The sequence below is a fragment of the Apium graveolens genome, chromosome 7 (assembly GCF_009905375.1).
Source record: "Apium graveolens cultivar Ventura chromosome 7, ASM990537v1, whole genome shotgun sequence".
In the NCBI taxonomy this organism is placed as follows: domain Eukaryota; kingdom Viridiplantae; phylum Streptophyta; class Magnoliopsida; order Apiales; family Apiaceae; genus Apium; species Apium graveolens.
The window spans coordinates 250,179,205-250,192,871 of record NC_133653.1 but is presented as its reverse complement, the minus strand read 5'-3'; the positions used below and the strand labels follow the sequence as shown (position 1 = coordinate 250,192,871).

General features: G+C 32.9%; 1 protein-coding gene across 2 annotated transcripts; it reads right to left on the bottom strand.

Moving 5' to 3' along the window:
- Positions 1-5,488: 5,488 nt before the first annotated feature.
- On the bottom strand, positions 5,489-13,242 carry LOC141671687 (cyclic pyranopterin monophosphate synthase, mitochondrial). Of its 2 annotated transcripts, none has more exons than XM_074477991.1 (5): positions 12,794-13,242; positions 11,906-12,040; positions 11,741-11,828; positions 6,916-7,063; positions 5,489-6,236 (listed from the first exon to the last, which is right to left on the bottom strand). In XM_074477991.1, exons 1-5 carry the CDS (start codon positions 13,119-13,121, stop codon positions 5,646-5,648), a joined length of 1,290 nt encoding a protein of 429 aa, XP_074334092.1. In that variant the 5' UTR covers positions 13,122-13,242; the 3' UTR covers positions 5,489-5,645. The 2 variants fall into 2 exon arrangements, with proteins under 2 accessions (XP_074334092.1, XP_074334093.1); XM_074477992.1 differs by having other exon boundaries at positions 6,916-7,054.
- Positions 13,243-13,667: the final 425 nt, after the last annotated feature.

Sequence of the window (13,667 nt, the reverse complement as noted above, 5' to 3'; positions counted from 1 at the left end):
GTTATCATGTGGTTCTCGATCTTCATCGAGATGTATTATCTCCCCACTGATTTTCTTAGAAAGTAGTTCTCCCTCAAGAAATACAGCGGCCCGAGCAACAAACACTTTATTCTCGGAAGGATTATAAAACTATACCCTAGTCTCACTTGGGTATCCCAAAAAATAGCATCAATCTAATTTTGGTCCAAGCTTGTCAGAGGCTAAACGTTTTACAAACGCTTCACGTCCCCAAATTTTCATAAATGACATGCTTTGACATTTATCACTCTATATCTCATACGGAGTATTTTGAACCGCTTTAGTCGGAACTTGGTTAAGTGTATATGCAGTCGTTTCTAGAGCATAACCCTAGAAACTGAATGGAAGATCCGCTTGACTCATCATCGATCGCACTATGTCCAACAAGGTACGATTTCTCCTCTCAGAATCTCTATTCCATTGAGGTGTTCCAGAAGGAGTAAGTTATGATACACTATCACACTCCTTCAAGAAACTCTTGAAATTGAGGTTTAAGTATTCTCCTCCATGATTTGATCATAAAAATTTTATACTTTTACCTTGTTTTCTTTTCTACTCTGGCCTTATATTCTATGAACATTTCAAAAGTATCGGATTTGTTCTTCATAAGAACCACATATCCATATCTACTGAAATCATCAGTAAATGTTATGGAAAAGTATAAGCCCCCCTTTGCCATCATACGTATTCGACCACATACATCATTATTTATAAGTCATAATCGTTCGGTGGCCCTTTCACCTGATCAGGTAAAAGAAGCTTTAGTCATTTTACCAATGAGACAAAGTTCGCATCTTCCGTATGATTCAAAATCAAACTTATCAAAGTATTCATCTATATGTAACTCAGAAATGCGTTTCTCATTAATATGGCTTAACGACAATGCTAGAGGTAATGTTTGATTTGAGTCAACTTAGAACATATAAATTGGTAACTAATTGTGCAATATTATAAGTCTTATCATTGAAATAGAATAAACAACTATTGTTTATTTAATTAAAATGAAAACCTTTCTTGTCCTGACAAGAAATTGACTTAATGTATCCGCTAAAGGCAGACATGTAATAGAAATTTATCAAGTTCTCAATCTCGCCTTATGGGCAACATTAGGTATGGAGTTCCTTCAACTAGATCAACAACTTTTGCTCCAATTCTAACCTTATACCTGAAGCTTGACCATTACTAGTCTTCTTCTTTAGATCTTCCAAATAAGCTCGACAATTTAACTTCCATTCATCCAGTTATTTCCATAAAATTACAATCATCTCCTTTAGCAACACCACTATTAGGCTTCAAAAGCCCTTTGGGATTGGACTTTGATTTGGCACCGAATAAGATCAAATCTTCACCTTGTCTGTCCACTTTCCTTTCCCATTTGCATTCCATGTGTACATCATCAATATGGACGTAATTCATGCCTATACCGTGTTATTTTCAGCAGCTCTAAACATGCTTAACAACTCAGTGAGTGTTCTGTCTATCTCATTCCTTTTGTTCTTAACAAACTGAGAATATAAGTTGTTCAAAGATCGTTTGATCAAATCAAGCTGAGTCTCTAGACCATTCTTGAAACCCAAAATATCAAGGTACATATGCCTATCACCTTTAGAACATGTGGTCCAACCGGATATGATTCTCCCATTAATGCAAAAGTATGGTGCCTTATTATTATCAAATCTTTCTGACGAGCCTATCCTTCAAACATCTTTTGAAGGTGCTCAATCATATCTTAAGCATCATTATGCTCTTGTTGCTTCTAAAGCTCAGCACTCATAATTACAAGCATGAGACATGAAACATCAGTTGCATAATTAATTTACTTCTGGTAAGCATTTTGTTCTGCACATGTTTCATTCTCAGCTAGAAGAAATAAGGGAGGGGTTTGAGTGACATCCTTGAACCCGAGGACAATCCTCAAGTTCCCATGTTAATCGAGGAAATTATTTCATGTCAGCTTGTCCTTCTCAAAGACTATTACATAGAGAAGTTATTTGTGTTATTTGTCATTTGATATCTACAATATTAAAGTGCATAAAATGACTTAGTCTACAGATGATCATTAAATTATGTTCAAGTGATTATTTATATATATATATTCACAATATATATCTCCCACTATTTTTATCAAATCAATAGCCCTAACTATTAATTCGGAAAAAATATCTTCTATATCCTTTCTAGTGAGCCAAGATCCATATTTCACCATGCGTTAGGTCAGCTTTGGCTTTTCTCCTAAAACATGATTATTTAGGTAGACAACATTTATCAATTATATCAGCTATATAACTCTTGGATAGCTTGGTGGAACAACATTTGTTCATATTTATCTAATAAATCTCGCCAAACTCTATGCCTCTAAGTTCACAATCCTATTGTGATAACTTAGTTAAGTCTAACCCAATAGTCAAAAAGTATCAATATACTTCAACACATCTCCCACGATATATAGGAGTACTTCGCTTTGGCGAACCCACTCCTGGTCGATCTAGGGGTTAATGCATTGGTCTCATTGGAAGGCATCTGATCAACTTAATATTAACTTTAGGGTTTTGTTAATTTTAAAACGATCATGATCCCATCATAAAGAGATTCTCAATTTTTCCTTGAATAAAATACTTCAAATCAATATTCGTCAATGATTTGATTTCCAGGTAGTGAGGGAGTCACAACGGTCTCGCTTAAAACCCACAACCTTACAAGTTCAAAGAACTCGCTTTTGACAAAATCGCCCCATGTCAGAAATGAAGAAAATTTGTATTTTATTCCGTGTTTCATAAACACGAGAATCTCATAATCGTTTGTTCATTTTAAAATCTTGAGTCATTACAGATTTTATCTTGTTTAGAAAGCATGGCATGAGTGTTGTATCTAATACATACATCCTTAATCTAATTAAGCATGCATCTTTATAAACTACTCTACACATACATTCATCATATGCTCATATATATGTAAAGTGCAATAAATAAACGTGTTTGGTTATGGCTTTATCCTATGTGATCTTCATCAAGCTAATGACAAAGATCTAGGTCAATCTAAGGTGAAAAATAAATACAGGCTAACTATTACATGTCTTCTTTCTTGTATTGATTCCTTGGATGGCCTCCATGTGAGATTACCCTTCCTTGATCTTCAAATCTTCATGTCTTCATGTACATTACGCGAATGAAAAATAAAAACTAATCTAATATACTTACAATAAGAACTCGAGTTACATTCGAGATTTAATAATTACAAGATCAAACGACATGCAAGCCGTATTTAAAAAACCAAAACCATTAACCTAAGGTCATAAACCATAACCATCCACCATGCTCAATTAACACATAAGAACATGTTAAAACACATAATATGATCTTAACTTATCATACCCATCATGATCTAATCATAAAAACCAAATATAGCAAATATTAGATAATTCGAAATTAAATCTGATAACATTAAATCGCAGATTACAGGGTCTAAACGACGTCAAACGCCTTACAGATCATTCGATAATAGCTTTAGCTATCCGTTACGTTCAGACGCTCGATTCCATATGAAATAGTGTATTCGTTCGCCAAAATTGGACACTAGACACAGATTTCAGCAAATCCGCTGCATTCGATTCAGAATCGTACCATATATGATTCTTATAATAAGAACACAAAATATTTATATATCCGTATATATACATATTATATAATCATCATATGATTATACAACTCTCATGAATATCATATATTCAAAACATATATATTATAAACCCTTAAAGGGTTTATAAAAATAAGAAAGGCGCATCTTTGTAGGTTTCTGGGCAGCAAATTGAGGTGGTGGAATCTGATGGTGCCATGGTGGTGATACAAGGGTGGTATGTGCATGATTTTCAGTAAAGAGGAATGGTATTTAGGCACTGAAATCAGGTTTTGGATAGGAATCAGGGTGAATATAACGGCTGATGAACAAGGTGAATATAACAGCGGATGGATAGTAACACTAGGATGGACTTTAACAATGCGAAAAACTAGAATTTTTAGCTCTGATGCCAATTTGACGCAGCACAATGACAGGAATAAGATTATAGTAACAAGATAATGATAAACACAACAAGAACATTGATTATAAACCTCGGGAGATTGAACCGCAGGACAATCTCTACCCCAAGATATCCCCAAATTGATATATTATCAATATTCGGAGAAGAAGTTATATATATAATCAAAGTCTAACTTCATAAGAAGCGTATATATAGGTTGTTTACAATCCCAAACAGCTCAATAAAATAATAGTTCAGCTCACAACTACTTATAAAAGGTTCAAGCTGTAGCTACTAAGAGCATCGCCAACGCTATCCACCTGTTAGGTATAATATCTACGTGTCACCTTATTATACCTAATATGTAAAAAATGGAACACTGTTAGGTATAGATTTAGATAACGAAAAACACGCACGCCACATTTGTTGATTGTTCACCCATCATCTATAATAATCCACGTCATCTCCGGTCTATATTAACCCTAATCTAGCCCTAAATTTATATTCTCAGTTTTATTATTTGTATTTTTTTATAACATGTTTAAGATTTAAATATATAATATTATAATATGAATATGATGTATATACCTTCATAATTATTATATGTATAGATGTACTGCTTGTATTTTTATTTATAAAAAAAATGTTATGTAATATTAAGTGTGATAAAGTTATTTAATTGTCAACTAAATTTATAAAAATTCTAATATATTAATATATGTTTTAGTCATATATTTTATTTTATATGTAAGTAATGTTCATAATAATTACTCATTTTTATTTTATAATGTTTACTTTAAAATATTGATATAAATATAAAAATATTATAATAGTATAATAAATATCTTTTAATAGTGTTCAAAAAATCCCGATTTTTAAAAAAATCCCCGATTAATCCCCTACAAAGTATCCGACCGATTCGATCTTTGAAATCCGATTTATTTTTATGATTTTTTCTTTATTGCACTATGTATAATTATTTATTAAAATTAAAATACTATATTAATTTAAATATGAATAATTATAGAAATTATGATATAATAAATATATATTTGTTAATAAATAACTAATATAATCATAATAATATATTAAATATAATTTAATATTATAATACATCCGATTTTTACCCCGATTAATCCCCGATTTTCAATTAATCCTAAATCAATAACTCGACCGATCTTCCCCGATTCCCGATTTTTATAATACTGTCTTTTTATCAAATATATTATTTTATTCCCCCTAATATATAACATAATTAATTAAACTCCTTATCAAAAAAAGAAATAATTAAAGTTTTTAGTTATATATTTAAAATTAATAAAATGAGTAATATTATGAATATAGCTAATCATTATAGCTAATGCCATTTAAGTAAAAATGGTTACATGTTCAATAAAATTTTAGCTAACCATGTTTTAGCTAGCAGCTAACAGTTTTAGATGTTACCCTTGAAAATAATACAAAGTCAAGTACACAATTGAAATAACACTACTCATAATAACTTTTCCAACTGTCAAGTCAAGATTAAACTCAAACACGATACACACTACTACTACTGATCCGTATCACATGACATAGGAGTATAATACAACAGACTCGACCAAAATTACACTCATCTCTCCCTGGACCATGTTCCGCTTTTACCCCCCATCTTGTGTTCAAGTCTTACATCTGTTATTTCTATATCTTTAGAAGCAGCCTTACACATATCATAAACTGTTAGCCCTGCTACAGATACTGCTGTCAATGCTTCCATTTCAACTCCTGTCTTTCCGGTCGAAGCAGCCTCTCCTTCTATTTCGACACTGAAGTCACTAGGGTTCAATGTTAGATCCACACAAACATGACTCAAAGAGATGTTATGGCATAGGGGGATGAGGTTGCTTGTTTGCTTCGCTCCACTTATTCCAGCAATTTTTGCGACACTAAGAACGTCACCTTTTGCCATCTGATTGGCGGAAACTAAATCAAACACCTTCTTCCCAAGAATGACTTTGCAGCTAGCAATAGCAACTCTCTTGCTAATATCTTTGGGGGAGACATCCACCATTTGTGCTTCACCCTTGCTGCCAATGTGGGTCAAGCGAGATTCACTAGCCATTGTATCCAAGGGTAATGTCGGTGAATCTTGAGCTATGGATTGATTGCTACCAGTACCTGCTAGACTTGTTGGAGGAGCTTCACCAAACACAAATTCCATTTCCTGCAAAATCAAGATAGTAATATAACTAAGTACCTTTTAAGACTTGTTAGAAAATGTGAATAGCAAGGCATTTAATTATAAGGATCCTTTTTAACTCTGTGGCGGATGCACTCTCTTTTTCTATATAATAAATTTATGTAACAATTTGGTAAGACAACTTTAGCATACATTTCAAATATTCACTTGCTAATTTTATTCATGTTAAAATTCGAAAAATTGGGTGATTCATAAAGAGAACAGAACCAATTTTCAGCGAGGCCTACTATTTGGTTTATACTTTATAGTAAATTAACTCAAGCACTAATCAAGAATAATTACATGGTAATCAAGATATATGAATATCTGCCAGCATTTTTGGCTTCACCTCTTGACACTTTCAACCAACCTACGTCAGCAATCATATAGGACTATCCAACTGAAAATCTAAATTAAGATGTTACAGTTATCTTGTTATACTAACAACAAGCTGATTTACAATGTTGGGGTAATAGCAAAACTTTAAACTTTAAAACTGTGAATCTAATACTGGAAGCAAGCACATGCGAAACAAATACTGCAACATAGGGAAACATAGACAAAATAGTAGCAAGTTTGACTCCAGTGGTAATAAACATTCACAGTCAAATATAGGAACAATGTGTGGGGAGGGGGGAGGGGGAGGGGGGGGGGCAATTTAAACCTTATTAAGCTCATCAATAGCACTTTCGATGTTGCTACTTCTAATAGTAGTAGTGCAAAACAACCTCTTTGAAAGAGCCAATGCAGGTGCAACTCGACGGAGAAACATGACACCCCCACAGCAGCTCCAATTATGCTGACTGGAAACACTTTTGAGATTAAAAACACACAAACATATTAAAGATAGTCAGATAATAGAAAAATAAACCTCTTTAAGACATATCAACAAACACGACACACGTTGTGGCATGAGTATAAAGGAGAGGTATGAAGCTTGAGTTCATCAAAGGATGTTTAATTCTTAAAAATTGAACATAGAAAGTTCTGAACTTTATTTTTGTCAAACGAGTTTTAAAATTTATTTTCAACGATTTAACTGTACTTATGTCAAAATATATTTAATTTACTAATATTATAAAGTTTTTTTTAAAACAAAGTTTAATTTGGTTAGAGATTTTAGTAGATTACTTGTAACTAGGGTTGCACACAACTCCGGTAACCCGGACATGGTCTATTGGTCCAAGACCTGGACCGAACAGAATATAACTGGTACGGTCCTCGGTCCTTAAAACTAAAAAAATTCGGTCTTCGGTTTGGTCCGGTACAAGACCTGAAAAAATCCGGTCCAGAACTGAATGAAACAGAATACATGTATAGTTTAAGTCTTAAAGGTCATATATATTTATATATATTAAACATTCACCCATAATCCAAATTAATGGGTAACAAATTAATGTAATAAAATTGATCGACACTATACTCTAATTTACTAAACTCCGTACTTCATGTGATAAAATATTGATATTCATACATTTAAAACATCCTATAAAAGAGTCACGAATCCAAAACAAATAAAAACTTCCAAGAACATAAAAAGACGCAGCAACACGAGAGAAAACATTGCAATCTAAATGTATCAAAGCGTTGAACATATTAATGAACTTCACCCGGATTTTTGTTGACGACTTTTTCACTGCAATTCTCAGGACAGTACGTGTATATATCTAATCTTCAACCTTTACTGATTCAAGTGAAAAATAAATTATTTGCAAGTCCTCGTTCTATGTTGAATTATCCAAACTAGGATTGTTGAGTTGTACATAAAGCTTCAAAATTGCTCAACAATATATATATGATGTTTCTTCTTCTTTACTTATTGAATTTCTTATTAACTCTGATTTCGGTTTTAATACATTTGAATTGCGATATTTTCTCTTGCGTAGTTGCGTCTTTTGATGTTTTCTCTTGGAAGTTTTTATTAACAGATTCACACATCAGATCCAATTATACTTGCCTATCAAACTAACTACCAGTTAGGCATTACCATTTGAATAATGTATAAATTAAAATAGTTCTCTATCAAGGCATGGTTAAGAAAACTCATACAAAATTATACAAGTCCTATTGCATGCCACTAAAAACCCGGCACTGATTTTATACACAAAATACGTACAACATAAAATAGATTCCAATAAATACAAGTAACCAGAATTATATGAACAATGATTGTACATATAAAGGCCTGGCCTCCAGGCCGTGAACCACATGCTTGAGGCCCCAGTTCTCGGGGAACACCTTTATTGTTAGCCTATAAAATACTCCATGTGTCCCATTTGATTCTTAACTTAAACTATATTAAAGGTGTCACAAATACGACATGTTGTGGCCATATTTTCACCCGTTATGACATGAAGATTTCTAAACATGACGACTGCATTATTGACTTGAAATGTTGCTGCTGACACAAAGGAAGTGGACGTGAAGACTCGACGTGAACTTGAGTCGACATGATGGAAGTGGAGTTCAAAGACATGCTTCAAGACTTGGTCATAAACCGTCCTAAAAAATAGGATGTGATAACCATCCTATCTCTAAAAGATAGGATCATGGAGAATATAACTCCTAGTTTCCTACAATTAAGGCATGTGCTTATAGAAGTTAGGGGAGTAATATATCATCAAATTACAAACTAATTAATCATTCTCCACATCATATATTTAATCTATACACAAAGTTGATGATCGACGCCTTAGTTGAAACATGACGTGAAGGTACTCGACGGGAACGGACTGCATGAAGAATTAGTCTTGAAACGTTCCTAAAAGCTAGGAGGGGGTTATTTCTCATCCCTAAACTATAGGAATGAGTGAAGAACATGGGAGAACAATCAAAAACGTACATAAGCGGTGGAGAGGAGATAAAACACAATGAATTCATTATCTACAATTTCACTACACACTTCTACTTAGACTACATTCTACAACTTCATCTTATACCATTACTCTCTTCATTTTCTCATCTAGCCACGGTACTTCATATATTATCCAGCATAATTCATATATTTTATACAATTATACCAAGTCTACATCACCTACATAAGTTACAACATCACTAATACTCAATCTCTATAGCTATACACAAGAACTTGGCGTCGAGAGCATATTTTCCATAATTCTTGTATTGTATCTTCAAGTAATAGCTTGTAATCATCTTGACATTGTTATATTGAAATTATTTCGGTTGGGTATCGTCCCACCCGCGGTTTTTACCCTTTCACGGGGGTTTTCCGCGTCACCATTTACTTGTGTCGATTATGTTTATCCTTATTATTTTTAATTTCTTGCTTTAATTACTTAAACACTAAATCGTATTAGACTTAGCTTTTAACCCACAAATTTTGGTAAAAACACGACACATTCTTTTATCTCTAAACTAAGTCAGTTGATCTCCTTTTCACATCATACTCTAATCACTCTCGATCTGTCTCCTCTACATTATAATTTAATCATTCTTATGCCTATAACTATAATCTTCCAAATTTGTGTTCCAAATTGTGCGACACAGCTGAGTACGTGTCCGACATGGCATGTGGCGTGTCAACACAAAAACGGAAGGGGACACGGCTCTGACGCGGGGGACTCAACCCACCAAAAAAAACCCAATAACAACTGATTTTACCCTAATTGTGCGATATTCTCATATTTTATATGTCCAATTCTGTTTTCATCGTGATTTCATGTTCAAGAGAAGGGAAATCTCTTTCTAAATGAACCAGCATATGCTCTTTTTACACGAGATAATTAAGCTTTAATTTGTAAAGTTGGGACACAAGGTTGTGGGCATATGCACTTAAGCTTGTAAGTTCTATATAGGACGACGGCAACAATGTAGTTGTGATGATGGGAGCTATACGTGTCTGTTGGGAGATATTCTTCCATTACTCGCTGATATGTTAAACTTGAATAACATACACACACATATATAGAAGAAAGTTCTATGTAGTCATCTGTTTTTGTGGAGTATTAGAGTCCACCTACGTTTTGTAATTAAAATATTACGTAAAATGTTGCAGAACATATAAAATCTTGCATTAACATCAATATTTAAATTATTTAAATGAAAATATTGCAAATCACGTATATTTTATAAGTAGAACATGTATGTTCTGCAATGTGAACATGTATGTTCCGCACACTAAGCATATTCCGTAGAATAATATGTTTTGCAATTTCTTACTAGTAAATTGTATGTATGTTGCAATATTTTCATTAAAATAGTGATGTTAATGCAAGATGATTCGCAAAATAATATGTTCTACAACATTTTATGTAGTATTTTAATTACAGAACGTATGTGGACTCCAATAATCTACAAAAGACAAGGACTCCATAGAACTTAACTCATATATATATATATATATACACATGAGCCATCTGATTTGCTACTTTGAGCATATGACCTCGGAATTTATCTTGCCTACTATCTAAGTCTTCTAAATTCTAATTACATTGCTGGGAAGCAGGATATGATTAACACATCCTGTGTGAACTTTGTAGCCAAAAGGCAGGACACCATCTAAAATATGTGTTTTCCACTTTTTTAGCTTACAAGAACATCAATAAAGCCATTCACAGAGCACTCGGTAATTATTGTTTAACTAGCACATTATAACCATAATAAAGCCAGCCAAAGCTTAATAAATCATTTGGGCAGCCTTACTTACTATCTCACTACATTGATCATGGGGAACAAGGATATTAAGATACAAAAAACTCAAGGCCCTAACGGGTAATAATGATACATATCCTTTTTGACAGTTTTATATATTCATAGTCATGTCATCTTAAGTGACAAGCATGAAATAAGAAATAATATTTACGATACCATGTTATTAAATCCGAACTAAAGATTTTCCGTCGTCAGTCATACGAAATATGGGACGGGTAAATTAATAGGTTTAAAAAAGGATTCGAGTGTTAATAATAAGATCTTTAAACAACATACAAAACTTATTTTGGTTGAAAAAACATGATATTTAAATAATTGGATATATATATATATATAAAATTATCTATAGCATACAAATATAAAGTTGTTAATAATAAAGTCCTGGATATAATATAACATGCATGCGTGTGTGTGTTTATACCAAACACGGAGTATTTAAAAAAAGGTTTAAAGACACATCGACGTTTTACATTATTTTATATACAAGCATGTGCCTTGCAGGCTGTGCTAAACAAAGCATTTATAAATCTTAAAAGTAAATATACGGCAGTTTACGATAGAGGCTAAATAAAATCATAAGGTATAAGCAAACATATAAAATAACTGCTTTAGTTTAAGAAAAGAGCTGTGCATACAAGTTAATTACTCTATTTTTATATGCAGGCCCCAGCCTTGCCTGAGCTGTGCATTTATAGATCTTAAAGGTGGATATACTGCAATTCACAGTATAGGCTCAGATAAAAATAATAAAATATATGCAAACAGAAACAGATTTAATTTAAGAAAAGTACATTTGCTTAGAAAACAACCACTGATACCTTCTCCACTGTTTCTCTTCATCATTATATGGGACTTCTTTAGCAGATCTCTCAGAATTAATCATGCTGTCCAACTTATCAATAATCACTGCAAAAGAAAAATATCTCAGTTACTAGACTATTACTTAAATTATTATTTCAACTTCCAGTAGTACTGCTAAGAACCTGATGAATCATTCATCTGTTGACCATCCACCATTGAAATTAGCACCTCCTTATTATCAGACCATTTGATTTCCTTTTTGATAAGTGGATTCACCTCCACAATTTTGTACGGAACGTCACAGTAATCCATGAAAGCTGAGAATCAAAAGAACTCTGAGTTCTTGTCGTATACCTTCTTACAATTGGACTAAATATAATGCAAGAAACGTCAAATAACATGTATAATCCTAACAAAACCAAACTAACTATATAGGCATGATTCTTAAGAATATTATGCTTACACAAATAATATGCATATGCACTATAGTCAAGTGTTGCAATACTACATAAAAATCAAATCACATCAATATGATCCTTTAAAGCAAAAATGCTCAATATTATTCTAGCTTATTTATCATAACAAGTAACATTTCCACACGAAACATTTAAATCAAATAAACAAACCCGAAAACAATTAGGCTAGTAAATTCCACGCATAGAACTAATCATCTAATATAAATTTTACTTAACATTTGAATTTCAAGTTTACATGTATGTCCCTCAAATTAAACATCACAGCTGAATTAATAACAATTTAACCTCAATGTATTCAATAGCATATCAGTTTGATTTAACTGACTGTATAACACAATTTAACGGAACATTTAAACACTAAAATCCATGAAATGTACTCATAATTTAAACACTAAAATCCATGAAATGTACTCATAACAATATCTAATTCAAAGAAGCCCAAATAAGTATTCTGCATCAACTTCAACGCCTGTGTTACCGAAATTTGTTATTCAATACTAAAATCGATTCCTAATCATAAACTTATCGAAAACTGAACTCACACAAATTCCAATAATTACACACACACACAGTGCAATACAGTATTGCTTATACCTTTAACTTTGTTACAAAACGGACAAGCCTCATCCTGATACAACACGACCTCCTTGGGCATCTTTCCCGGCGACATCGGCATCTCTTTCGCATAAACTTGCTCTCCTAAAAACGTAGCAACTCCGGCACAGGCGACAGTACCTCCGGCGACTGCAATTGAAGGCGTGTACCACTTCGACGACACCGGCGACATCGACGGCGCGGCGGCAGAGGAGAAGAGCCTGGCAGTGAGGAGGAGACGTGGACGGAGCACGGCGGCGGAGTGGCCGCCGGAGAGAATAGAACGGGAGAGAGCGAGAGAGGCGAGATTGTAAGATGCGCGATTCATTTTGGGAGATTACAGAGATCGAGGTGTGTATGTCTAGGTGTGTGTATAGGCCCAATTAGTTCTTTCTTGCTCTAAAACCCCCAGATTCATGACTACGTAAGACAACTCCAAGAGTCATTTACCATTCTTCTTATAAAAATTATTTACGGAGTTTTTATAAAGAATAAATTAAGTGATTATAAGGTAAAATTCTTTCATTTCAATTTTGGAGTAAAAATTTTGGGATAAAATTATACTAAATTTACATTTATTATCAGTTATTTCCGTTCCTTTTTAAAATTCAGGAACACAACTACGAATGAAATTAAAACTAATTTACTTACCTTACAGCAAGTCCAATAGTGTTCTAGTGGGTTCCTTATAAATATTATAAAATATTAGCTTTTAGTTATTTAAGACAAAATTTTGAAATTAAACTCCAACAATGATCCTTATCTTCATTCCTTATTAATATTATATTAATAAATTTGAAAATATATGTGGAAGAAAGAGAGAGAAAAGTAAAAAGAAGAAAGGGAGATGATTTTTTTTATTGCTAAAAATATT

Coding starts and splice junctions, on each gene's coding strand:
- LOC141671687 (XM_074477991.1), bottom strand. CDS start 13,121: ATGAATCGCGCATCTTACAATCTCGCCTCTCTCGCTCTCTCCCGTTCT. Junction 11,829..11,905: donor ACAGATGAATGATTCATCAG/GTTCTTAGCAGT, acceptor TTTCTTTTGCAG/TGATTATTGATAAGTTGGAC. Junction 7,064..11,740: donor GAAGAGAAACAGTGGAGAAG/GTATCAGTGGTT, acceptor TAATCTCAAAAG/TGTTTCCAGTCAGCATAATT.